At 40.8% G+C, this 25,483-nt stretch overlaps 1 protein-coding gene across 1 annotated transcript in view; it reads right to left on the minus strand.

Moving 5' to 3' along the window:
• TOX (thymocyte selection associated high mobility group box) overlaps positions 1 to 25,483 on the minus strand; it is a 306,270-nt gene that overhangs the window by 19,110 nt on the left and 261,677 nt on the right. Inside the window, exons 5-6 of the mRNA XM_047073968.1 lie at positions 15,919 to 16,149; positions 4,227 to 4,307 (exon numbers count right to left, since the gene is read on the minus strand). Of these exons, the coding sequence (XP_046929924.1) occupies positions 4,227 to 4,307; positions 15,919 to 16,149 (312 nt within the window). The remainder of the gene's footprint in view (positions 1 to 4,226; positions 4,308 to 15,918; positions 16,150 to 25,483) is intronic.

Raw genomic sequence — 25,483 nt, forward strand, 5'->3', positions numbered from 1 at the left:
TGATCTGTGTTCATCTTTGTGCTCTCAGCACCAAGGCTTGTGCCTGACGTGGAGCAGGTCTTGTGCAGCCCTGGGTGGGCCTTTGACTTTGGCTGCAAAGTAGCAAGGGCAAGAGCTATTGGTCGAGGGGAGCGAAACCCTATCTGGTGAAGTGAGTGTATTGCAGTGAGAACACGTACCAAAATGCGTAGCTAGGGAGGGGTTAATAAAACTTGCCCACGAGAACATAGACAATAAACACGATGCTGTGGTTGATGTAGTTCGTCCTTGACAACAATGACGTTAGAAGTGAGGAGGTCAACGCTGTGCCATGACTTGTGGGGAAGGAGGTGGTTTAAGGGAGCAGGTCAAGCATATACTGCTAGGCCCAGAGCAGGGATTGAGGACGGTAAAGGTCAACTCTGGGCTTGGGCAACTTGTTGCCTACGTGATACTTTTCCTCTTTAGTGAAATGTTTACGGTCGAGCATCCTTTGAGGGATAAGGTATGGGGGTTGAGAGAACGCGTCCGCATAAAGTGATGTTTTAAAACTCTAAATCTGATTGTCCGTCCTCTACGAACGCCCCTTCGGTGGCTTCCTTCTGGACTGAGAATAAAATCTAGCTCCTTTCAGTGTTCTGCAAGGTCTCCGTGATTCATCCCCTGTCTGTCTTCCTGGCTTCACCTCAAACCGTGCTTCCTCTCTTCATTCAGCTCCAGCCACACTGACCTCTGACTTCAATTCAAAGAGACATTTCTGTCCCGGGAGGCTTTGGGCTTGCTGTCCTGCGGCCTGGTGGGCTTTCCCTCACGCTCTCTCTGTCTTGCAAGTCCCTGGTCTTCCTTTAGCTCTGCAAGGTTCCCTCTTCAAAGAGGGCTTTGTAGACCACCCTATCAAGTCCCTTCCTTTATTTCCTTCCGAATGCTTAGATTCTCCAAGATCTTGGTCATTTATTAGTTTACATTTTCGCTATTGGTCTCCCGGACAAGAGGTAAAAGCTTCTTAAGTTCAGGGGATATATCTGCCTACTCTCCACTGCGCCCTCGGAGCCTGGCACGGTGCTCGGCCCAGACCACATGCCCAGGGAAATTTGCCAAATGAATACATGAATGAGGGAATGGGGACAAACAGAGCTCGGCTGGTGCACTGTGGTTACTTGGAACTGTGACTATTATTATCACGTAGCATTTTATGATTGTACCTTTAGATCTTTCAGAATAGGGAAATAATTTATAATATGTAAAAAAATTGTAACACTGAAAAAGTGTACATGTGCATACGAATGGCTATTATTTTTCCTTGTCACCACTTAAAATGGAAAAGAAATGGTTTTTTACGTGTCTGTGTACAATGGGAAGGTAGGTTGGTAAATTTCCCGTACGTGCCTGCAAGGTTACATTGCAAATATCCACTCACGTGTAACATCAGAGAGCCATTCCTTCTAACCTGGAGAGGGTATTTGTAATTTTCCTGCAATTTGTATCCACACAATAGATAGTTGTACATAAACAGACATTCAACCGTTCCAGCAAAATTCCTACCGCCAAAGAGAAAACACACACATACACACACACACACAGACACAAAAACGTCACAGTAAGCTGTAAAAAAAGTGCTTGGTTTTTTAAACGTAGAAATGGCAATTCGCAGCGTTTATATAAATTGCCGTATACGGAGGGTTGCAGCTCTGAGAAGGAACAGTAGGAAAAGTTGCAGTGATGAGCAAATCTGAGGACACTTGTTTTGAAAGTAAAGGCTTAGTCAGTATTATGGCATTCTGGCAATCTGCATAACATTAACCAGAGCGCTTTGTATTGGGATTGAGACTTTATGTATTGATTTTCTCCTATGTAAGATGCTCTGACTAGAATTCTATTTAACATCCTCACAAAGAAACTTAACTTAGGTGAAATAAGGAGAATTCATTTTTTTTCAAAGTCCCTCTTACGTGTGGGGCATATTAATCTAAATAATATCAACATGACTATTTCATCCAATGGCTGGATGGATCCACTAATTTGTAACTTCTCTTTTTTTGCTATTGGATCTAATATTTTGTACCTCATTTTTTGGCTATGATTTCACGCACATTCTGTGAATCTATAAATATACAGAAGTGGGAGATGGAATCAGCAGAAAATATAAATATCTTCAAAAGGAGTGAGATAAACTAGGAAGTATGAGATCCATAGTGAGAGAGTACAGGAGAGCTGGAAATTTTAAGGTTAAATAACAAATAGTTCACTTTTCCAAAGAAGACATCCAGATGGCCAACAGACACACGAAATGACGCTCAACGTCACTCCTCGTCAGGGAAGTACAAATCAAAACCACACTGAGATATCACCTCACGCCAGTCAGAGTGGCTAAAATGAACAAATCAGGAGACTATAGATGCTGGCGAGGATGTGGAGAAACGGGAACCCTCTTGCACTGTTGGTGGGAATGCAAACTGGTGCAGCCGCTCTGGAAAACAGTGTGGACGTTCCTCAAAAAATTAAAAATAGATCTACCTTATGACTCAGCAATAGCACTGGTAGGAATTTACCCAAGGGATCCGGGAGTGCTGATGCATAGGGGCACTTGTACCCCAGTGTTTATAGCAGCACTTTCAACAAGAGCCACATTATGGAAGAGCCACATTCATCAGCTGATGAATGGATAAAGATGTGGTTTATATACACAACGGAATACTACTTGGCAACGAGAAAGAATAAAATCTGGCCATTGACAGCAATGTGGATGGAACTGGAGGGTATTATGCTAAGTGAAATAAGTCAGTCACAGAAAGACAGATACCATATGTTTTCCCTCCTATGTGGATCCTGAGAAACTTAACAGAAGACCAGGGGGGAGGAGAAGGGGGAAAAAAAGTTACAGAGAGGGAGGGAGGCAAACCATAAGAGACTCTTAAATACACTGAGGGTTGTATTGAGGGTTGATGGGGGTGGGGGAGAGGGGAAAATGGGTGATGGTCATTGAGGAGGGCACTTGTTGGGATGAGCACTGGGTGTTGTATGGAAGCCAATTTGACAATAAATTATATTTAAAAAAAACCCAAAAAGCAAAAAACAAGCACCCCCCCCAATAGTTGAGCTTTCCCACAATGTCATACCTTTAGAATGTGAAAAACAGAGTTGCCTTAGAACAAGAGTGGAATGAAATTTCTTACGCATTTGTTTTTTGCATTCTCTTTTGTTTTCTGCATCAGTGTATTCAGTAGATATTTTCCCTGATGAAAAACTAATTTATACAATTGCTTTAGAGCTGTGGGAAGGGGGTGGATATTTGTGGATGAAAGAGGGTTTTTGTAGGAGAATGAAAGGAAGGCCGGAGCCCCAAGCCACACTGAGCCAAGTAATAGTCAAATTTGGACTTGCTATGACATCCCGTCCAGTGCTTACAGATTCAGTCCCGTCTCTCTGAGGTGACCTGCCTGAGAAGTCTATGAGGCAAAACACAACTTTGATAATCGGAGACCAAAGAGACTCAATCCTTGAGTATTTGTAACAGAAAGGACCAGTATTTAAGATATTCTGAAGTATACATTTTTTTAAGTGGCATTTTCATTTTCAAATGAAATGCTGTGGTTTATTTATGTATTTATTTAGCAAGCTAACATCCTAATGATACTGTAATGAGGCTAGAATTTAAGTCAGTTGGCATCTCCTCAGCTAAAGCCAATGGGATGGGGTGTGGGGGAGAGGGCAATTTCAGGGGGGGATGTGGAGAAATAGAAAGTTGGCTCAGGATTAAGAGTGTGCTGTGGGGCACCTGGGTGGCTCAGTCGGTTAAGCGTCTGACTCTTGATTTCCACTCAGGTCATGATCTCACGATTCATGGGTTCCGGCCCCACATCGGGCTCTGTGCTGACAGCGCGGAGGCTGCTTGGGATTCTCCCTCTCCCTCTCTCTGCCCGTCCCCAGCTTGCACTCCCTCCCTCTCTCAAAGGAAATAAATAAACTTAAAAAAAAAAAAAGAGACTGTGCTGTGACTAACGCACAGAGCCAATGATCAGCAAGTGGACAATATTTCACAAAAGTCCCAGAGGATGCCACTCTGGTCTTCCTCCAGGTATGAACAAATATTTCCCCCACAGATAGCTTTGTTGAGGATTTACTTTTTCTTTTTCCACAAAGACGATAGCGCCGAAATGCTAAAGTGATCTTTTATGCTTCCAAATGACCATCATAGGCTGCAGTTAGATGGCCACACTCCATCACAGTACCACACAATTGCGTGTTACCTTGGATACGAGGCTGGCCCTGTAGGCTGCTAGTTGCTTCAGGTACTCCTTCTTAGCAGCCTCGGTTTTCTTTTTATAGACCTGTAACAACAACAAAGAGTCTTAAATTAGAAAGTGCATCTGCTTTTGTTTGCAGAGAACTACAGTGCAGAATGATAATTGCACGCACACACATACACACAATTATATAATCGTATATGTTTCCCCAAAGATTATGTTTTCTTACTGGAGCAGATTTCTAAGAAGTATGGCAATAGGCTAGATAAGAAGAAGATTAAGAGTAAAATTTTCCATTTACATTAAGCGTATGAAAGGATTTATCTGGGTTACTTTGAGAGTGGAGGTAGTTGGCTCAGAAAGATGCTATTGATGAAGGTTCCCAGGGAAGCCACAAGCGAGTAAAGAAGCCATTCATATTTGTATAATGGGCAGATAATTCTACAGTGCATTAAAATCTTGGTATAGACGTTCCATGCTAAATATAAAAACAAGGACGGACTTCAAAGATGACCGATTCTGTTCAAAAAGTAAATCAAAGGAACAGTTACAAAGTTTGCAGGTTCATCACTATTTTAACAGTTAGAGCCTTGAAGTTCCATTTTCAAAGACTCAGGAGTCGGCTGCGGCAGTCAAAGACACGTTTGGGAGTAGACTGGGGACCCCGAGTGGCCGAGGACGGCACGCCATGCCATGCCGCGCAGCCTGCTCTGGTCCTGCCCTTTCCAACGAAGACACTGGATGACAAGGATCTGTGCACCCCTCACGGTGAGAAGGTAAAAATGTTCTGAAATGCATTTCATTTTACAGAAGCTTTTCAGTTTTCAGAGGGAATCATCTTGAAAATAAAAGCAAAATCGTCCCAAATTGAGCCAAAGTACTGAAAAATGACTTGCTGGTATGCTAAAGGTCACATCGCTAAGTTAAACAGAAAGGAGTCATTAGAGTCGAAAATGAAAGATTAGCAAAGTGAACATGCGTGGTTGTCGGCTACCATTAAGTTGATCCTTTCAAGGCTTTAGAATCTGTTTTTGGCAACCTTTTGAAACCAGCCTTAAAGAATAAAATATTTTTCACCATTTACTGTGTAAATGGAAATGTATTTTCATCAATACAACTATTTTAAATTTCCCACATCTTGAATTTCACAGCGGGGAATGAGGCTTGGCTAATATTTTTAATGCCGAGCTCAAAAACAGACACAGATCAGGATTGAAAAGTGGCTTTAGAATTAGTCAGCGTAGTTAAATATAAATGATGTCTAAAGACGAAATACCTGCCCATGTTGGCAGCGGAGGTCAATTTATGGTTTCTAATGCCAAAGGTGGTTTGCTGAGCCCAGTCCCTGACTGTGAAATTCAAGATCTGAGAAATATTATTTGTTCATGAATATATTAATTAAAGCAGAACATTTAAGGTAAACAAATGACTAACCTTGTCAACCAAATTATAAAAGACCCTATGAAATGAAGGTGCTAATTGTTTTTCAGTTGGGAGGTCTTCAGCCTCGACTTCTGTATTTTGGTATAATAAAAGGCAATCATGATAAGGCAATTATGAATCCGTACAATATCATCATATAACCCTTGTGCCATCTTTACTAAATACAAAACCAAAGAAACACAAAAGAAGTTTGTTAGTAAAAAGCCAATACATTCCGTGGTTCAAGTACAAGAGTATTGGGAATTCACTAAGCTAATTATTGGAAGTCAAATTCAGATTCTCTTTCGAAAATTCGCACGTGAAAGCAAATAAATGCTGGCATGCAACAAATGCCATTGAGTAGTACGGTCTGTGTATATTATACATCTTGGTTCAGCCACCGTCAGTCAGAGACACAGAGCTCTCCTGCTTTTTATTGATTTATTTTTTTCTTGAGAGACAGATTTCTGTTTATAGTTTTCCCTTCAACCTCTGCTCCAAGACATGATTTATAATTCGTGATCTTCAACTGACACTGTTTACATTTGCTGTTAATACCTTAAAGCTGTTTTGAGAGGGTTTTGTCCCCACATAGACAGAGATGCTATTCAGGACTCTGAAGCAAATATTTAGTAAATATGTCTTCGATGGTAATATCCACTTGTATACCCAAAACATTTCCATCATGTTTTCATTAACACGCTACTCCAAGTGACCCCCAGTCAGCTAACGAGGATTCGCTGAACTCCTAAAGGCGAACACAACATCCTTTGGTCCATAGCGTTGACCGAAGCATCATTTTCTAAGTAGCAGTAGATACAATGGTGTTGTCAGAAGGCCTGATTATAGCATCTATCATCTTTCTTGCATTTGGTTTCTACTGAAACAGCAACAGTGTTACTCCAGTGCCGACCCTTTGCTGGGCTCCCGGGAGTCAACCTCACACAAAGTGTTAACTTTCCTGAAATTTGTTGATTAACAACCAGTGGAGAAAGGTGGCTAACTCAGTATGTTTTGGGCTGGATATGTGCCCCCTGGTTTCACTCTGGGATCGATGTTGTTACAGGATACCTGACTAGCACGCAGAGCGCCCTGTTTTCTAGAAATGGCTCCCTATTGCCTATTGACGATTGGCTATGTGGGATCATCGCAACAGTGGCCAGATAGCACTTCAGAAAAGAGTAAACTCATCACGTCATATTACGTGGATTGATCGGTCTGCTCTTTCCTGCATAGCTGCAGATGTTCAGAAGGAGGATTCAAAGGGTGGTCATTTCAAGAGGTCTCTTTCCGTAGTTGCGGTTAAAGGGGAGTAGCCCAGAGTGAAATTAAAATCTGACGTGGTTTCCCTGACAGTAATTTAGAACCTTCACCTTTGAGAACTACCTAATGGCTCCATTATTATATAACCTGTATGTCTTACTGATGCTACCTTCTAAACTTGCACGTGGATGCTTTCTGAATTCTAGAGTTGACGGATACGTCCGAAGAAAGGCCTTGGATGTGTGAGAGAATGATGAAACTGTGTGAGAATTCCTCATACAGGTGAAGTGGGAAACTCTTACTTTAGAACAGTTATTTAAAACTCCCCAGTAAAAAGTTCCTCAAAAATGTTTCAAAGCCTCTATTCACGGATGCAGAAAGTCTCCTACTTGTAGAAACCGAAGATGATGCTGACTGCACTTGGCAATGAACAAGCCTTGCAGGGATCAAACCATCTAACCTAGGAAGATGGGTCTGATTTATGTCAAAGTCAAGTCTGGGAAAGAAACAGTTTCTCTCTCTCTTTCTCTCAGGGAAAGACAAATATTTTAAAGATATGTGGTTCACACAGTAAATATTAGTACTCGGGTGAGCTACAAAATGGCTTCCAAATGGTCGACAGCTGTTTGAAATAAAGTGCAAAGTTGGCCAGATGAGGATTTAAAAATCATAATACATCATTTATCATTTTCCCCAGCTCATCCAAACACTTTTGAATCCATCCTGTCCTAACTTAGTTATAGGCTGTGGTTTGTTATTCTAAGAGAGCTACCATATCCTATCTAAGGACTGCATCTTAGTGGTTAAACTAAAACATAAATGATGGCTAATCTAAAGCATACGTAGATAGACGTCAAATAGCATTTCTGGAGAACCCAAACTCTGTTCATATAATCTAGTGATTCACGGATTCATTTTTGAAATGCACTAAATACCAACATCAACACATGTTTTTATAGGCTGTTAATCCCTAATTAAAATCAGCAGTTCAGTATCAGTGAAAATGATAAACTCAAATAGGAAAAAAGTCTAGTATAATCTGTCATTTTCCTTTTTTACTTTCTGTTCCTTTCCCAAACAATCCATCTAACTCATAGAAAAAAAGGAAAATCTAAATACCGTTTAATTCCTTCTTCCTTCCTTCTTTTCTGCTCTGGCCCTTAGTTAATCTCCATAGTCATAGTTTATTTCAACCAAGCCTTTACAGTAATAATAAGAGAAAAATGTATAATTCTTCCAATTCTGTATTCTATTCAAACACTACAAAAAGAAAAAAAAACCCTAAAGGCATTTTTCTTTTTGGTTGACTTCAAATGTAGGGTTATTTTTCTTTTTTGTCCCCACTACCAGTCCATATTTATAGAAAATGCTTAGAAGTACAGTTGTGTATAAGAAATAATAATTTAATCACAATTCCCTGTTGTATCCTTTAGAAATTAACGTTTTCAGCTTCTTTCAATACTGTTATTACTTAAGACAGAGCAAGTGCATCTGTATTTTATATAGAACTTAGTACTTACATGTGGTTAAATTTCCATCATGTGTCACTTGCTCAGCGTTTTCTTAAGCATTCCGGAACTCAAAGAAATTTATAAAGTAGTATTCAAAGGAACGAAAACATCATACAATGTGACAAAAGTCTTACTATCAATTCTTTGGCTGACCATCTGATCCATCTAAATGGTCTGTACAACAACGTGTACAGAATGGTAGGCAAGCTCTTTTCTGAAAACAATGACTATACAATATACGTGTTGATTTACTAAATGAGGACGGTTGGGGCAAGCAGGATGTCATTCAGTTACACTTAACGATTCGTTGAGTGCCTACTACGTGCCGGCTGTGACGCGAGGCACAGAAGCTACGGAATCAAAAAAGGCATTAAAAACATGCCTCTACTATCTGCATTTCGTGTGTGGGTCAGGCTGTCTGTAAATTTAGACTCTTTAATTTTTTTGACAAGAAGGTTGCAGTGGTATTATTACTCTCATTTTACAGATAAGAAAACACAGACTGCAATGGATAGTTCTTTTACCCAATATCCTTCAACAAATCTAGCAAAACCATGAGGTGAACCAAACTGACCCAGTATCAAAGATCCACCTTTGTTTCCTCAGTGGCTCCTCCTAGCTGCCGGGGAACTCCCCTCGATGAGTCAGACACCCCACTGTACTGTCTACAGCTGAAGCCCCAGGACACAGGGCCTTGCTTGGGACATCTACTATGTGCCCAGGAAACATTTGCGACCGAGTGTAGACCCTCTGGTTCCTGATCTCTCCTTTTGTGAGTGTAAGCATGAGTGCTCGTGATAAAGTACCGAATTACATCTTCTACACTGAAATGCACATCGGTGGAAACAGAGGATTTGATATACAGATATGTCACCCGACCACTTCAAGTATTTTCACCAATAACACATAAAGCACAACCAGCTCGAATGAGTATTTTGCTCAAGTTCTCTCTGCATCAGTGCCATGGAAACTTTGAAGTGCGATGTGTTTCCACTGCGTATGAGCAAAGGATATTTCTACATCTGTACTACGTACGTTCATGCCTGCGTGCAATAATCCCGTTATGTACCGACAGTTATATGTGTGTATATACATACACACACACACACACACACACACACACACACACACACACACACATATACCTGCATATATATATACCTGCATTTTAGAAGCAAAACATGCTCATCGTTTCATCTCACATTTTTAATTGCTCAGTGTCACATTCTCATGAATTAAAATGTTCTCATATTCTACAGTTTATAAATGAACAATTGTTTCACGTATCTTGTACTCCTAGTTGAAAAAAAAAAGGCCAAGTGCATTAGCGTTTATAAGGAAGTGGCTGAGATAAACACACGTGTGCATGTTACAGCGCCACAGGATTTTAGTTAACCTTAAGTGGTGTTGACGCAAAATCCAAATTTTACTGCAAGATAAGGGGGAGAAAACCCCGGCAGCATTTATGTAGTGGGTGTTGGAGCACCAACGAGGAGTAAATGATTTGATTCCATGGGCTCAGAGGATTTGTCAGCTGCCTCATAAGTATAATTCTGGCTCTTCATATCCCTGCTGCTTCTAATTTAGCAGGACAGGCTCATAATTGAAGCAAATTAACTATTTACACTTGCCGCTTCTACCAGGGGAAGAGGACACGGCAGCAGGAAAGAATGAGTAGGAAATTACATTCTTGCCACTTGTGTCAGATCTGCCCTTATATAAACACATTAACAGTAATTTCATGAGGCGTCAAACATAGGAATAAATACTGAGGGATAAAATAATGAGGTGTTGCTATTGAGCTGAACTGCTATGGCTAATATCCTTGGATATGAATTATGCATCCTGAAAGAAGGCATATGTTACAGTATTCCAACAGTTTCCCTGCAAGTGATATCTGCTCATTAGGTTCTGGATCTGGAGGTAAATCGACTCTCCTCTTCCATGCACGACGGGACCAACGTTTACAAAAATATACTCCCTGGGCACCGTGGGCTGTGGTTTCTCCGAACACACCAAACTCTGAACAGGCCTTCCACTCCATTTTTAGCATAACAGCATGTTTATTTAGCTCTCTGGCTGAAGCTTTAAAGCCATTTAATGTAATGTAAACAAGAACATTTTGTTTGTAATTTGCTAAATGTATTACAGCCCGCCTGTGTCTCCAATTAGGAACTTGAGGTTCATTTAGTAATTTACATCTGGTTCTGATTTAAGGTGACTTTCCTCTTCCACTTAAGAGCTGACTTTCTGTGGCTAAAAAGGACCCGAGAACCCTTTATCGTTCCTCGGACCAATCCCTCTTGCTTCAACGCTGGACAGACTCCTTAATTTAGTAGGGCTTGGTTCGTTCTCTATTGTCACTGTGGACCCAGATCTTACAGTGTGGTGACCGGAATCAGAGAATTCAGAAATCACGGGGACAGATAAGAAATTTAGCTGAGACCTCCTAAAAAAGATGCTGAGGGCTGCTGAAACTCCAAGGAGCCTCATATACAGGGCGTGATATTGTTAAGTTATTATTTTTCATTCTCCGTAGGTTCCAGTCGGTGGAAGATAAGGAGAAAAGACCAGCATCACAGCAATACTTCTGCTTTATTTCCCTTTCTCCATCTGGTGCCTTCTGAACAACTTAGCATGCTTCCGAAATGGGCTCTCCATTGTCTTACGATTCATTAGCATTTAAAACCTCTGGTAGGAATCACAAACGCAATTCTTCTTCCATTCCGGGTCCAGCACCATCTTCCAAAGGATGAACATGGAGAGATCTCGGATACGTGACGTTTGTTCAGGGGTGTTGGTGGGGATGATTCATAAGGGAGGTTCTGTGTTCCCGGAGGACTTTTGTCACTTCTTTCAGCTTCCTTTTGGTTCTTCTTCTTTGAGAGATTCCTCACAGAAACCAAAGTGCGTACAGTTGCTCGCTCACCATGGATTCTGAAAATAAAGATCTGCCCTTCTGCTGTGCTTTCTCATTCCCGCCCACCCTCCACAATGAGGAAGCATGTGACATAAACATACAGCGGCTCTATTAGTCATGTTCTCTCTGGCTGTCAAGAAAACATTCAATCGTAATCTCACTAATAGCTGTTTTTCCTTAAATATTGTAATTTTCTGAGCCCCTAATAAATCATCAATAATTTTGTCCATTTTTCCACAGTTTGTGTTTATATCTGTAGCTGTTCATAATTGTGGGCTATTATGACAACAGGATTTGTGAACAATTGTGGCACGTGAAATCCTAGCTTCCTACCCGAACCAGCTGCCTACACAATGCCAATAGCATCACGTGGGGCTCTTGCAACGCGCCTAAATTTTGAAGTTTAATGGTCTGCCTCTAATCGGCTCCAGCAACATTCTTTTAAAAATACATAGCAGTGTGTGTGCTCCCAAATTTGAATATTAGATGAGTAAAAATACAATCAATTTAAGTTCGGAACGGAGATACTATGTGATGTTGGCACAGTGAGTCAACATAAAGGGAAAGAACAGGTGGTAACACACATAATAACACTTTGGGAGATGCCGCTGAAATTCTCTCAATGCCCAAATGTGCATTCGAGGCAGGCATGTTCGCTTTGCTGGCAACTCTTGCAAAGTGGGGGAGAAAAGCTGCCACATAGCAGCAGGGCAGTGGCCCGTCTGCTGCGATACGCTCCCTTTTGTAAGCACAGTGTCTGATTTCATTCATTTGACCCTCTCTCTGCTTGTGCCTGGGATGGGCTTGCATCCACTGGGCCTTACCAAACCATACTTTGTAGCAAACTCTTCAGCCTCCCTATCTTTAGTAAGCAAGATCAGCTTTTACGAGGAGAGGAAAAGCTATGCTGAACCCCTGTTAAGTCAAAGGAGCACGGAGCCTGGGGACAAGCCATGTGAGTGACCCACGCTGCTCCCAGTACCTTGATTTGGTAATGGTGCTCAACTTCTTAAATATCAACTTAAAATTTTTTTTAATGCTTATTTTTGAGAGCAAGAGAGAGAGAGAGAGAGAGTGAGAGTGAGGGAGAGAGAGAGAGAGAGAGAGAGAGACCAGGGGAGGGGGAGAGAGAGAGGGAGACACAGAATCCAAAGCAGGCTCCAGGCTCCGAGCTGTCAGCACAGAGCCCGATGTGGGGCTCGAACCCACGAACCGTGAGATCATGACCTGAGCTGAAGTCGGACGCTTTACCGACTGAGCCACCCAGGCACCCCTTAACTTTTTTTTTAATAAGATAAAAAGATGGGTATTTTTAACAAGGTATTTTCCAAAACAATCTTGGCATAGCTTTTTAACACCTGGATTCTGATTATGAAATTGCTTTCAAATATCCAATGAGTTATACAGGCCAACTACTATGTAATTTCAGCCTTTATTTTTTATTTATTTAAAAAAAATTTTTTTTAACGTTTACTTATTTTTGAGACAGAGAGAGACAGAGCATGAACAGGGGAGGGGCAGAGAGAGAGGGAGACACAGAATCGGAAGCAGGCTCCAGGCTCTGAGCTGTCAGCACAGAGCCCGACGCGGGGCTCGAACTCACGGACCGCGAGATCGTGACCTGGCTGAAGTCGGAGGCTTAACCGACCAAGCCACCCAGGCGCCCCCAGCCTTTATTTGTAAAACAAATTCTTCCCCCAAACCCCGAATATTTCTGCTAAGAGAGAACCTAAAGGTGGACTCATTACAAGTCACTTATTACATGGCAAAGAAAACGCAAAAGAGAAAGCGGAAAAAGTATACGTGTCATCACACGTATACAATTATAAATCCTCAAATGTTACATCATAGCTGTGAGTCTATCCACATTAGAAAGGCTCAGCCCCGATTTGAAAGGCAGTATGGGAGAATGGGAGTAATTTTCCTTTTTAACATGACAGTTGAGAATAGAGAAGCTCATATTCTTTGGGCCTGTGAATGCTTTATATGGTCACACAAAAAGAATGTGGAATATTATCTTAATGTTCCCCTCTTGCTATAATAAAAATAAACGGCCTTATTATAATAGAATTAGTGGGAACAACCTGCAGCATTATATTTGCTGCCTTGAGGAACGACCCGATTTTCATCATATGAGCATTATTCTTTTCCACCGGAAACACGGGTATAGGCACTGACTTTTCACGGTGATAATGTGAAGGCCCAATCGTGGGCTAGGGAGGGTCTTTGTACACTTCCCCCTTTGAAACCACTGGTCTTCATATCACACGAGCTCTTGAGTTCCTTTAGTGAATGTGGGAAACAATTAGGAAAAGGTATCTGGGGTCAGGGAGAGAGATAAGAGGAGTCAGACGAGTGATGCACAGATGTTTCGTGGAGTAAAACTGCGGGCAAAGCCGAAGCTAGAGAAGCACATACGTTCCTTGGAACAACACCCCCCCCCCCCCCACCAGCTGAGTCTTGGGTAGAGGGAGGGCTGGGTCTTCAGGAGGGAATCACGTGTGTCCTCTGATGAATGAGACTTCCTGCAATCACTTTCTGAATGTCTCCTCTGGGAAATTTCATCTCACCAAGCAAAGGAGTTTATAGTATTGGAGCCTGGTACCTAGCTAAGAATACACACAGGGGTGATCAGAGTGGAGACAGGGGTACATCCCGTTGTGTGGCATCAGGGATGGCTCTGGGAGGCATTATGGTTACAAAACCCAGGCAGGAATGGGGTTGGGATTCCTGGTCTCATGTGCACTTAGTTCCTCGTTCAGCAGCGCTCTACTGAGTGGAAGAATGAAGTCACTGCAGAATCCCACCAGTGAATGTGCAACATCAGCTGGGAACCATACCTCAGCTTTGGGAGGGTGGGAGCGAATTTATCTGTGATAGGCTAGAAATCAGCTCTAAAACCCCCAAACAACTGTATTAGGGGTTCAGCAGAATCACAGAATACATCGACCACCCTCTTAATAGTGAGATGGATGTTTTAAATGAGTGCGCAATGTTTCAGTGGGGTGTTTTCTGTCCCGGAAGATGAGTCTTGCAAGATGGTGGCCCACACTGTAAGCCTGTGCCTTCCTGTGAAGTCACCTCTGGGCTGGCAATCTTGGAAAGGACATAAGAAAATATATGGATATTTCAGACTATAAAAGGTAGCTTTGACTGACAGAAAAGAAGGCTTCGGGAGAACTGGGAGGAAGGGCAGTTTCTACGTTCCTTAGCAACTGGTTCTACCATCACCACCATAACTGACTGCAGAGAATGATAAGTTCTAGTCACAGTAACTATATGCACCAGCCAAGTAATCTTAGATGAACCATTCAGCGGAACGAGGGACTCTGTTTTGTTCTCTGCCAGACCTCCGGTGTCCAGAACAGTGCCTCAGGGCGCATAGTAAATGCTCAGCGAACACTTGTTAAATGAATACATGAATGAATTTAACTATCTGGCTCTATTTCATGATCTACAAAATTGAGATAAAAGTGTCTATGAGCACTCAGCAGAACCAATGAGACAAATCATGTGAAAGTGTTCTGAGAAGAGTAAGAAACTATATACATTTAGATGTTGATCCATACTCACAAGATGCAGGTGCTTCTAGATGTATATAGCTTTGAGACTTTCTGTTGCTTACACACTTCCCTGGACCTGATGAGGAAAGGTGAAGGTCTCTACCAAGAGTCAAATGTGAGATTAATACACCATTATTAGTACCTTTCCGTATTCTGCAACAGCTGAAGGTGCATCCATGTAATTGTTTCAATGACTGTAATTTAATGATAATGCTTGCCTATTTTTTTTTCTTTTTGACAATGAAATTCTAGATGGTGACCATGGCAATCTACTCCATGGTTTAGAAATATGGGATCAGTATTGCTTCTTCGTTGAGGTGGGCTACATCTGCGTACTGAGCTCTTAGCTCTCTCTGTGATTCCCATCATCCTTAAGACCTTCTGGGCTACTTATGCTGTGGCTGAGATAATCCACATGGCCCTCCCTAAGCATGGTCCTCACATCGTGGCAATCCACACCAGAAGAATATAACCAGGCATCTGGTCCCATTTAACACAGCCTAAAAATACGAGTATACGTGAGATTGAATAACAGGCTCTGGTGGTCTTTAGGGAATGGCTAAGGTTCGTTTGGCAAAGAGCAAAGAGGGTTTTGATGACCAAAGGGTACATAATAAGTGCTCGAGAGAGGTGTATACAGTTTTCAAAATACTTTCAGTGGTTTTTTTTTTTTTTTCAGTCTTTATGATCACATTGGCAACGTTAAGGAATGATGTAATCCTGGCTGGGACATGTAAAAGTCCTTCCAATAGTAACTACAGTATATAAACTTCGAAACAAAGGAAACTAACATGCTATTTACGAAAGAGTAGTAAAGGAGTATAAACTTATGTGAAAGTCTCTTGAAGTCCGGTTCGGACAGGGCGCATTCTCAGCCTTAATTCTGGTATAGGAAAACTTCACCCACAGTCCTCCGAAGCTGTTTTTTTTTTTTCTTTTTTTTTTTTTTTTTTAGAGTGCATACTCTTTCTTAAACCACGTTGATTCCCACCAGCCCACTTTGCATTCTTTCTTACCTGTTTTTGCTCTTCTCCTAAACCATCCCACATTGAAGCCACAATTTTAGAGACTTCACCAAAGGTAGCATTTGGATTTTGGCCCTTGATGGCAGCCTGAGTATCACGAAAGAACAATGCATATGCAGACACAGGCTTCTGAGGCTCATTGGGGTCCTTCTTCTTCTTCTTTTTTGGGGTTTTTGGCTTTTTCCCCATGTCAGACGCAGGTCGCTTCTCTCCACCATTGATCTGAAATAAAAAAATCAAATCAGAATTACAGAGGAACTAAGAAAATTTGGCAACATATCATATTGATCTCCTTGGTGGCTTACACGGATATACTCGTCACGCAAACACAGACATTCCTCAGGGGCACCTGGGTTTGTCGCTGTTGTTGTTTTTTGGATAAAACTACCTTCATATTTCCTGCAGTTGCCATATTTATCCTTCTTTCAACCTAATTTACATACCTTTCGAATAGCATTATTGATTCTTTTTCTACTATTGTTATACCATTAAATATCATCCCTTACCCGTCAACTTCTCATTTTTCCCATTCAGGAAGCTGAATGAGAAGCAGCATTGTAACTGTGACGGCAGTGGATTCCTCTTGTAGTGACCCTACTGTATGATCCATCTAACTTGTGTTCTTTGGGGCAGTTTAGCCTTTTCTTCCTAATTATGATTTTAAAACCATGGTGGGTGACGTGTCCAATAATAAAGTTGAAGGACGTTTGATGTTGCACTTAGGTCTATAGAAGGCTAGCAATGCTCGTGGTTTAGAGACTGGCATCATCTAGACAGATCAGTGCTGTCCAGTGGAACTTTCTGTAATAAGGATAAAGTTCTATAGTCTGCATTATTCGAAAGGGTAGCCACTTGCCATATGTAACTAATGAGCACTTGAAATGTGGCTGGAATAAATAAGGAGCAAAATTTAAAGTTTTATTTCATTTTGAATGCTTGAAACTTAAATAGTTACATGTGGACAGCGGCTATCATATTGGACAGTGCATCTCTGGAGACCTTCTAGATTCCAGATCTTTCTAGAACAGCTCTACACTCAGTTTAAAAATTGGTTCTATTTTCTTCCTTGTCCTCCAGTATGGATATCTGGGTGATTTCAATTGTTATTCTGATGCAGGTGGGAAAAGACATCCTGAGTCGTTTTAAGGCACCTGCATTTGAATATTATCTTTGACATTAGCTAATTATATGTGGTGTGACTTCACCTCTATAGAATGGGAGATTGTGGCTAGGATTTCTCTCTGGCCCTAAAATTCTACGAATCTCCACGAATATCAAATAGTGCTGCCTCCGTTGGGATCCTCTGCTCAGGCACCCCCCCCCCAACATAAAGGCACATGCGCGCTGTCTCCGGATAATGCTGCCATCATCACATGAGGTACGCTGCACCTTCCCCTTCTGCTGTTGATGCTTCTTTCCTCTCTGCAAACATATGTACAAGCAATACGTATCTTATCCAGACAAATCGCTAGGCAGGGGAGTTCGTGTAAAATGACTGCCAGCAGTGGAGAGCAAGCATGGCGTCCAGTGGATATGACACCAGAGGATCTAGACTTAGTCCCTCCTTTGCTATTTTTGCCTGTGTAATCTTGAGCAAATTATATATTTCTCTGGGCCTCCATTTTCTCTACTGCAAACCAGCTGCGGTGCCATTTTGTGGTTACTGAGATGGTATATATTTATATTTGCTTAAAACTTTTAAGATGTTAATTATGGCAGGCACTTAAAAAAATTCACTGAATGAATGGAAAGAAATTTGTGATGCCACACTGTCATCGTTTAAAAGATCTGCTCCGAGAACTAGAGGGAGACAGGAAAAAAAGCTACATGAATTCTTTGCCTTGTTTTTAGTGAGAAAGATAACTAAAAGCTTGTCATTTTGAAATTGCCTACTGAAGGAGATCAAACACCCCTGAGGGGACAGGATGCTTTGAACCCGGCGAACGAAGGTAGATTAACGCTAGAAGATTATCTTCCCCAGGATGGATCTGAGAGGTGATCGTGTGAAATTGTTGGTCCCCACGTAAATCTGCGAGAGGTCTAGCATGTTAAGGCTGAGTTGATCCTGGGCAAACTGGTGTTAGTTATAGACTAAAAAGGTGGGCAAACATGACCTAGAACAGTGGCTCTCCAATACGGCTGTCCATTAGAATTGTCCAGAAACTTCTAAATAATATTCGATGCCCAGGCTTTACTCTACACTAATGAAGCAGAATGCTTATGAGTCGGAGACACTGGCCTCAGACACACCCTCAACTGTAGCGTTCTCACTGGTATTTAATTGCTTGAGAGACAAAGCAAACAAAAAGTCACCTTTCTCTTTGCTCCTATGGGATACACATGGCAGTATCTTTCTTTCCTCTCTTCACAACTAAACTCCTCCACGTGGTTGTCCGGGCTGGGTATACACAGCCTCTGCAACTCATTTCAGTGTGCCTTCCCCATCACTTTGCTCTCAGTTCAGGTCACCGAGGGCCACTATGCCTTCCTGATGTCTTTTGCTGTAAACTGTCTTCTCTCATGAGTTTGTACTTAGGTAATCTCCTAAGCACACAGTTTCCATTACCTTTTGTTGGTGGACAACTGTCAAACTCATGTTTCCCCTGAATGTTGAACACACTGACATGACTGCTAGTTGACATTTCTATTTGCAAGCCTTTTTTACTTTTTTATATATTTTTATTTTTTAATTCTATTTTTGTTATTTTAGTGTTTATATTTATTTTTGAGGAGAAAGACAGCATGAATGGGAGAGGGGCAGAGAGAGACGGAGACACAGAATCCGAAGCAGGCTCCGGGCTCCGAGCTGTCAGCACAGAGTCCGACGCGGGGCTTGAACCCACAAACCTTGAGATCGTGACCTGAGCTGAAGTCGAACGCTCAACTGACTGAGCCACCCAGGAGCTTCTCTACGTGCAAGTCTTAAAGTATCTCAAACTCAGTCAAGTTCGTGTTATTCACTTGTATAGTTCCGTGCATTTCCTTGAGAACACACATCATACGAAATTATATAATAATTTAAATGTTAGATCTTCTCCCGCCCCAGACTGTAAGCACCATTAGGGCAGGTCCACATGTGATTTTGTTCACTAGCACTTATCATGGTTCCTAACACATAGTAAGTGCTTAACATTGTTAGAATAGTAATAAAAATTATAACATAAAATAATAACATAACTTAGAGGAGGAATAAATCAAAGCAGAAGTGGTTTCTGTTATAGGAAATTAAACCATGCTAATTTACTTGGGAGCTTTAGGACAATAAGCACATATGTAGTAAGACAGAAAACAAATAGACTTTTAGAAAATATTTGATACATTAATAGTCATTCCTCTGGGTTATAGACTGAATCTTCATGATTTTCTTCTTTGTATTTTTCATAATATTTTATAAACATGACCATTCTTGTATGTGTAATTATAAAATATTTATTAAAAAGAAAAATAGAAAGGAGTTAACCAAAGTCCACAATGAAGAATATTAAAAAAATGGAGGGATCATGATATTGGAGGTCATGTTGCTTCAAGGATTGAAAATATTTAGAAACAGGGAACAAAGTGAAGGAAAATAAATGCTTATCTATATGGAATATTACCTGGGCTCATTTGAAATTTCAGTTAAAAAATTAGTGATGTATTAAAATTTCTATGATTGCAGAGGTTATCAATCTTTTTGGAAAATACTCAAATGTCAATCACAGAAGTCAATATCCTATGACGCAATGTAAACACACTTATTAAAAGATTTTCCCAAATTATTTACATAATTTCCCTCCTCCACTGTCCAAAATTGTCTTCGAACCGCTGAACTGTATGCAACCTTTCCTTTTTAAATTGTTATTTGGACAGTCGGGTGCAAGCCTGATTGATTGACTGATTACCGATTGATATTTATTTAAGTTTATTTATTTATTTTGAGAGAGACACAGAGAATAGTGGGGAAGGGGCCAAGAGAGAGGGAGAGAGAGAATCCCGTGCTGACAGGATGGAGCCTGACGCGGGGCTCGATCTCACCAACTGCGAGATCATGACCTGAGCTAGAATTAAGAGTTGGCTGCTTAACCAACTGAGCCACCTAGGCCAGCCACCTCTGCCATTAAGGAAAACTGGCACCCGAGACGGCCAAGCTAAAGGCTACACACAAAATATTTACGTCTCAGGATTCACTTGTCTTTCCCTCAGTAATTAAAGTAGATCACTAAAACTATATTCTTGGATCATAATATTCTGACCACTTACAGAATCGCCCGTATGGAACTGAACTGGGATTTCAGCTATGCCCTGACTTCCATCACAGGCTGATAGAAGAGGACAAAGCAAAAACAAACACTATTTATGAAAGGTCTCTATTTTTTTTTAATTTTTTAAAATACTTATTTTTGAGAGAGAGAGAGAGAGAGAGGGAGAGAGAGAGAGAGGAACAGAGTGCAAGACGGTGAGGGGCAGAGAGAGAGGGAGACACAGAATCTGAAGCAGGCTCCAGGCTCTGGGCTGTGAGCACAGAGCCCAATGCGGGGCCCGAACTCACGAACCATGAGATTGTGACCTGAGCTGAAGTCGAACACCTAACGGACTGAGCCACCCAGGCTCCCCAAAAGCTCTCTATTTTTAAAAAATAAAATGTGCTTTGAAGGGAATCAGTGTTCCTTGTATAAAGACTTATTGGGTAAGCACAACATCTTTGTTTTTAGGGTGCAGCATAATGGAATGAAAAGTCCTCATTGTGGTTTGATATCTAATGCATCCAACTTGGGCAGTGCTGTGTGAGTTTAAGGGTGTCTGCCACATGAACCTCCTGATTATTTATTTTTCATTTTTCTTGTGTTCCTGAGGATACAGAAATGAGCTATTGTTTTAGATTCTGTGTAAGGAACCGGGGATTTGTAAGGCCTACTTTCTGGAGGTAGCTCCATCATGTATTTGAAAAGCACATGATCATTGCTCATATGCAAAGCCTCCTTGAGGAAAAAATCGTTGTTATAATTTGGGTCCACTTACGTGCCAGTAACAGATTGCATTTTGAAAGACACCTGGCTTTTTTGACCACCAACTACTTGGGATGAACACGATGATGAATATCATTACGGTGGAAAAATCAGCTAAATGGATTTGTAATAGGTCCCTGAACCTTAATTTTGAGTATTGTCTAGATCCTGAATTCCTACTTAGATGGATGAAAGCTTATAATTTTACATCCTAATTTTCTAAGAGACCCTGACTTCTAAAGTCGAGAGCAGCACTGTCTCATAGAATGTTCTGGAAAGATGGAAATATTCTCTGGGCTGTCGGAAAGGGTGGCCGCTAGCCACATATGGCTCTAGAGCCATACAACTGATGAAGTGTATTTTCTATTTATTTGATTTTAATTAGTTACATTTGAAGGTGCTGTCATGCATGACTAGTGGCGACTGCAATGGACAGTACAGCATTGTGTACCGGGCACTGTTTTAGAGCGCAACATTTCTAAAGTTACTAGGGCTCTAAAATGAGAGCGTTAAATTTAATCCCAACATCATAAGCTCTCGAATAGAGAAGAAACCGTATAATGCAAAAGTATAAACTCCCCGTGATGACAACAAGCACATTCGAAGCAAGGACCAGGTGCCATTCCTGTGCCCAGCCTTGTTAATTTCTCCCAGCCTTGGTATGGGGTCCTACATGCTGTGGATCACCACACACGTCCACTGCTGTATCTTACAGCACCGGGCAGAGGCTCAGAGTTCCAAGACAAAGGGCATTCGAAACAAATGTAAAAGCTGTATGAAAACCAAAACATGGCTGGGTTGTAATGGCCCTAACTGTAATCCTGATCACCGACAGATTTACTTCACATCCGATTAAGGCACTAATGAATAAATAAATACATACACAAATGCATAAATAAATATTACTCTCACATAAGCTTCACGCAGACGCATGGGCTTCCTGTAACTTACTCGTAGACATAGATTTATTTCTACAATCCCTGGAGGTGTCCTTAGGCTCCTGGTAACCCACTCCTGTCATGTCTTATTGCTTAATTATAGTGATGTATTTAACTTATTTATCACAAGAAAACAATAATTTTTCACTTTAAAAAAGCGTGTGTTAACGGTGTTGCTTAGATAATACTTCTTAAGAATACAGAGTACACGAGTTAAGACTCTCAAGGAAAGAGAATCACTGATATTGAAATGTCCCTGGAGAAGCTAGAAACGTCTATAAGCATATTTAAAATAAACTGCCGCGGTCCCAAAGCCTTTAATGGAGCTGGGAGAGCTGTTTAATGCACACTATCTTGCAGTAATCGCTGGAGTTTAAAATAGATTTTAATCAAGCACCATCTGCATAATAGGCTGAACAAACAACATGGAACTCTACTTATAACTCTTATCATATAAAGTAAATATTATAAAATCTTCGCCATAGAAACAGGACATATCACAGCACTTTTTGTGATGGTGCCGTTGCTGTAAGTGAAAAATTTTGCTACTTAAATTCATTCTCTCTTTTCTCTCTAAACTACGCCGTCCAAAATCCCCTTATGAGAATAAATTCAAATAAGCATGGAAAGTAAGTCATCTGGTTACTCTGAAATCAGCAAGGCTGCAATAATACTTCTTTCATTTTGCAATCAGGTTTATTATTATCATTAATAATAACAGTACATTCAATGACTCAAAACATCAATTATAAAAAAGAGGTTTGTGAAATGCTATACTCCTGAAATGATTCACCAGTGTGAATGTGTATCATCGTTTATAAAGCAAATTCATTTTTAAGGATCCCTGATCCTGCCAAACATAGCTGAGTATTGCTTGAGGATGATGAGTTCAGCAAGGGTACTCAGTGGCCTTATGTAAGGATACGCAATTTGGGCCACTGTCCAGAAAAACTACGTGAAAGTGAGGAAGAGAGTTGATTGCAATTATATATACCATAATATATTTAGGTTTGTCAATTCTGTGGAATTCACATGGTCTGTTCCAAATGTGCCTCTCTGGGGCAATACTTTTCACTTCTTATTCTTTTGGAAAGAGGGTTTCTCCTGCTGTGTGTAGAATGCGCAAGGTGCCCGTGTTCAATCTCACTTTATTTTTGCTCCACGAATTAATAAAGTGTGCTCAACGATCTAGGGCATGAATCGTCTAGGAACATACACACCTTGAGAATACTCCGTCCTAGTATGATTTAATTACTCAAATGGATTTTAGGAACAACTATTTAGAATTGAGTGCTAACTGGCTATTTGACTGGATTTTGTTATTTTTCCCCAGAACTACTTTGTTAGGCTCAGCCTTCACCAACGGGATACTTTATTTTTGGTAAATAAGGAGTGAATATTTTTTTCAATGGCTGGGATCTAAGGAATTCTTTAAAAGTATCATACATATTATATTATACCATCTGAAGTATTGAACAGCGGCATACTAAAGACAGTTCAGTGAGGAAAATACGAGACTTCGGAGTCCCAATTTGCTGTCCTATTGCTTGATAATGTGACTTGACATTTGGTTCTAACATTGCTTGATTTCACTCAGTGTTTATAGAAACCTGTCTGCTTATCATTTTTACTTTGTACAGGAATCTTCTTGCCGTCAGAACAGTGGTAAATAAAAAGCACTTTTCTAAAGGCTTATTTAATTGTTGCTGTAGTGACTTAGCCTATTTGCTCTGAGGAAAAAACCTCTCTCTGCCCAGCATGGCAAAGCACACGCACTGATGAACTAGCAGATTAGTAAGAAACTCTTAAAAAAGCAAAAAGTAAGTGAAAGCAGGGACCCAAAGGAGTGAGCCGAGTACTGAAGCCAGCTTTTGTCTTCAAGATCGTTGCTGAGCCTGGTAAAATTGAGTCAAAGGTTCAACAGATAGCAGACAAAGCCCATGGCTGACTGAAAGTGAGGTGCTTAACAAGAGGGTTCCTATCAAAGTCAGGACAGAAAATAACTAGACTCTCAGTGCCAGGGTGTGATAAAACAACTTCCCCTACATGCGCCCTCTCAGAACCTGCAAGGACGATACTGAATGAAGAGTGGAAAATATCTTTTGTGATAATTCATGGAGAGAAACCAGCATTTGTTAAGGACTGATACCCTGAATGCGTTCTACTTGGGTGACCTGGAAAGACTTCAAGCCAGGAGTGGTTCTAGTCATTCCCAGAAGAACCCTCCTGTGCATAAGGTCGATGGAATCCTCATCAAGTTCTAATGAACATCAGCTTTTATTCTAGAAGCCAAAAAGCAAAAGCAAAACATGGCATCAAAAGCAAGAGCCAGCAGAAGCTATGGATGATAGAAACTGACCTCCAAAGACCTAAGGTGCTGGAATTAGCGAACTGTCAAAGGAACAAAAGGGTGACATATACGGATAAAGAGCAAGCAGCTAAAAAAACAGCCCAACCAGATTTGAGAAAGAACCACATAAAACTAGAAATACAAAATAACTGAAATGAAACCCTTAATAGGTCGTCTTTAATTTCAGATCACATCTAGCTGAAAAGAGAATTATGAAGTGGGAAAATGACATGAATAAATTAGTCAGAATATAAGACAAAGGGGCAAGAAAGTGGAAAAGATGAAAGAAAGTCTAGGGCATAATGTATTAGCATTCAAGAATGAGAAAGGAGCCAGATGGGACAGAGGCAAATATCTGAAAAACAATAATGGCTGAAAATTCCCCGGGACTGGTTTAAACAGAAATATTAAATTCACGGTAAGTTTAAAGACCCACACACATCACAGTGAAGCTGCCAGATGCCAAAGGCAAGAGAAGATCTTAAAACCAGTCAGAGAATCAAGGCAGATTGCTTTCAAAGAAAAGACAGTGGAGCAGTAGAATTCTCGAAAGCAATCATAAAACTCAGGATGCAATGGAGAAATAGAATATCTTCAATATGATTGAAGAGAGTCACTAGCAACCTAAAATTCCAGACACAGGGAAAGTAGTTTTTAAGGCAATCAGGGTTCCCATATTCCTCGTGAAAGCAAATTAAAAAATTTTTTTAATGTTTATTTTTGAGAGAGAGAGAGAGAGAGAGAGGACGTGAGCAAGTAGGGGAGGGACAGAGAGAGAGGGGGACACAGAATCCGAAGCAGGCTCCGGGCTCTGAGTTGTCAGCACAGAGCCCGACGTGGAGCTCGAACTCCCAAACGGTGAGATCATGACCTGAGCCTAAGTCAGGTGCCTAACTGACTGAGCCACCGAGGCGCCCCTCGAGAAAGCAAATTTTAAAGGCATAGGGAAAACGGTATCAGGTGCAAGAAAACACTAAATATGTAGAAATAGCTAAAGGAAAAAAGACTGTGAAAGTGCTAAAAATAATGCTTCATGGAGTTTACTGAATGACATAATTCAATTAAATTATGATTGAAACAACAGCAATAACTGCTCTGCTATAAATCTGAAGGAGGGGTGTTTGGAGTTAATATAAGAGTAAATATATTAATCGATGTTAGAATTTTATGCATTGGTGTGTCAGAGGCAGCTACTAAATGGAGAGAAAGTACAAAATTTCCCATATTACAATGTAAAATTATGGAATGAGTAAAATAAGAACAATCTTAAAGAAGGTAAAAAA

The sequence above is a fragment of the Lynx rufus genome, unplaced genomic scaffold, assembly GCF_022079265.1.
Source record: "Lynx rufus isolate CCGP_SWC_20201006 ecotype Redwood Valley unplaced genomic scaffold, mLynRuf1.p SCAF_12, whole genome shotgun sequence".
Lineage (NCBI taxonomy): Eukaryota > Metazoa > Chordata > Mammalia > Carnivora > Felidae > Lynx > Lynx rufus.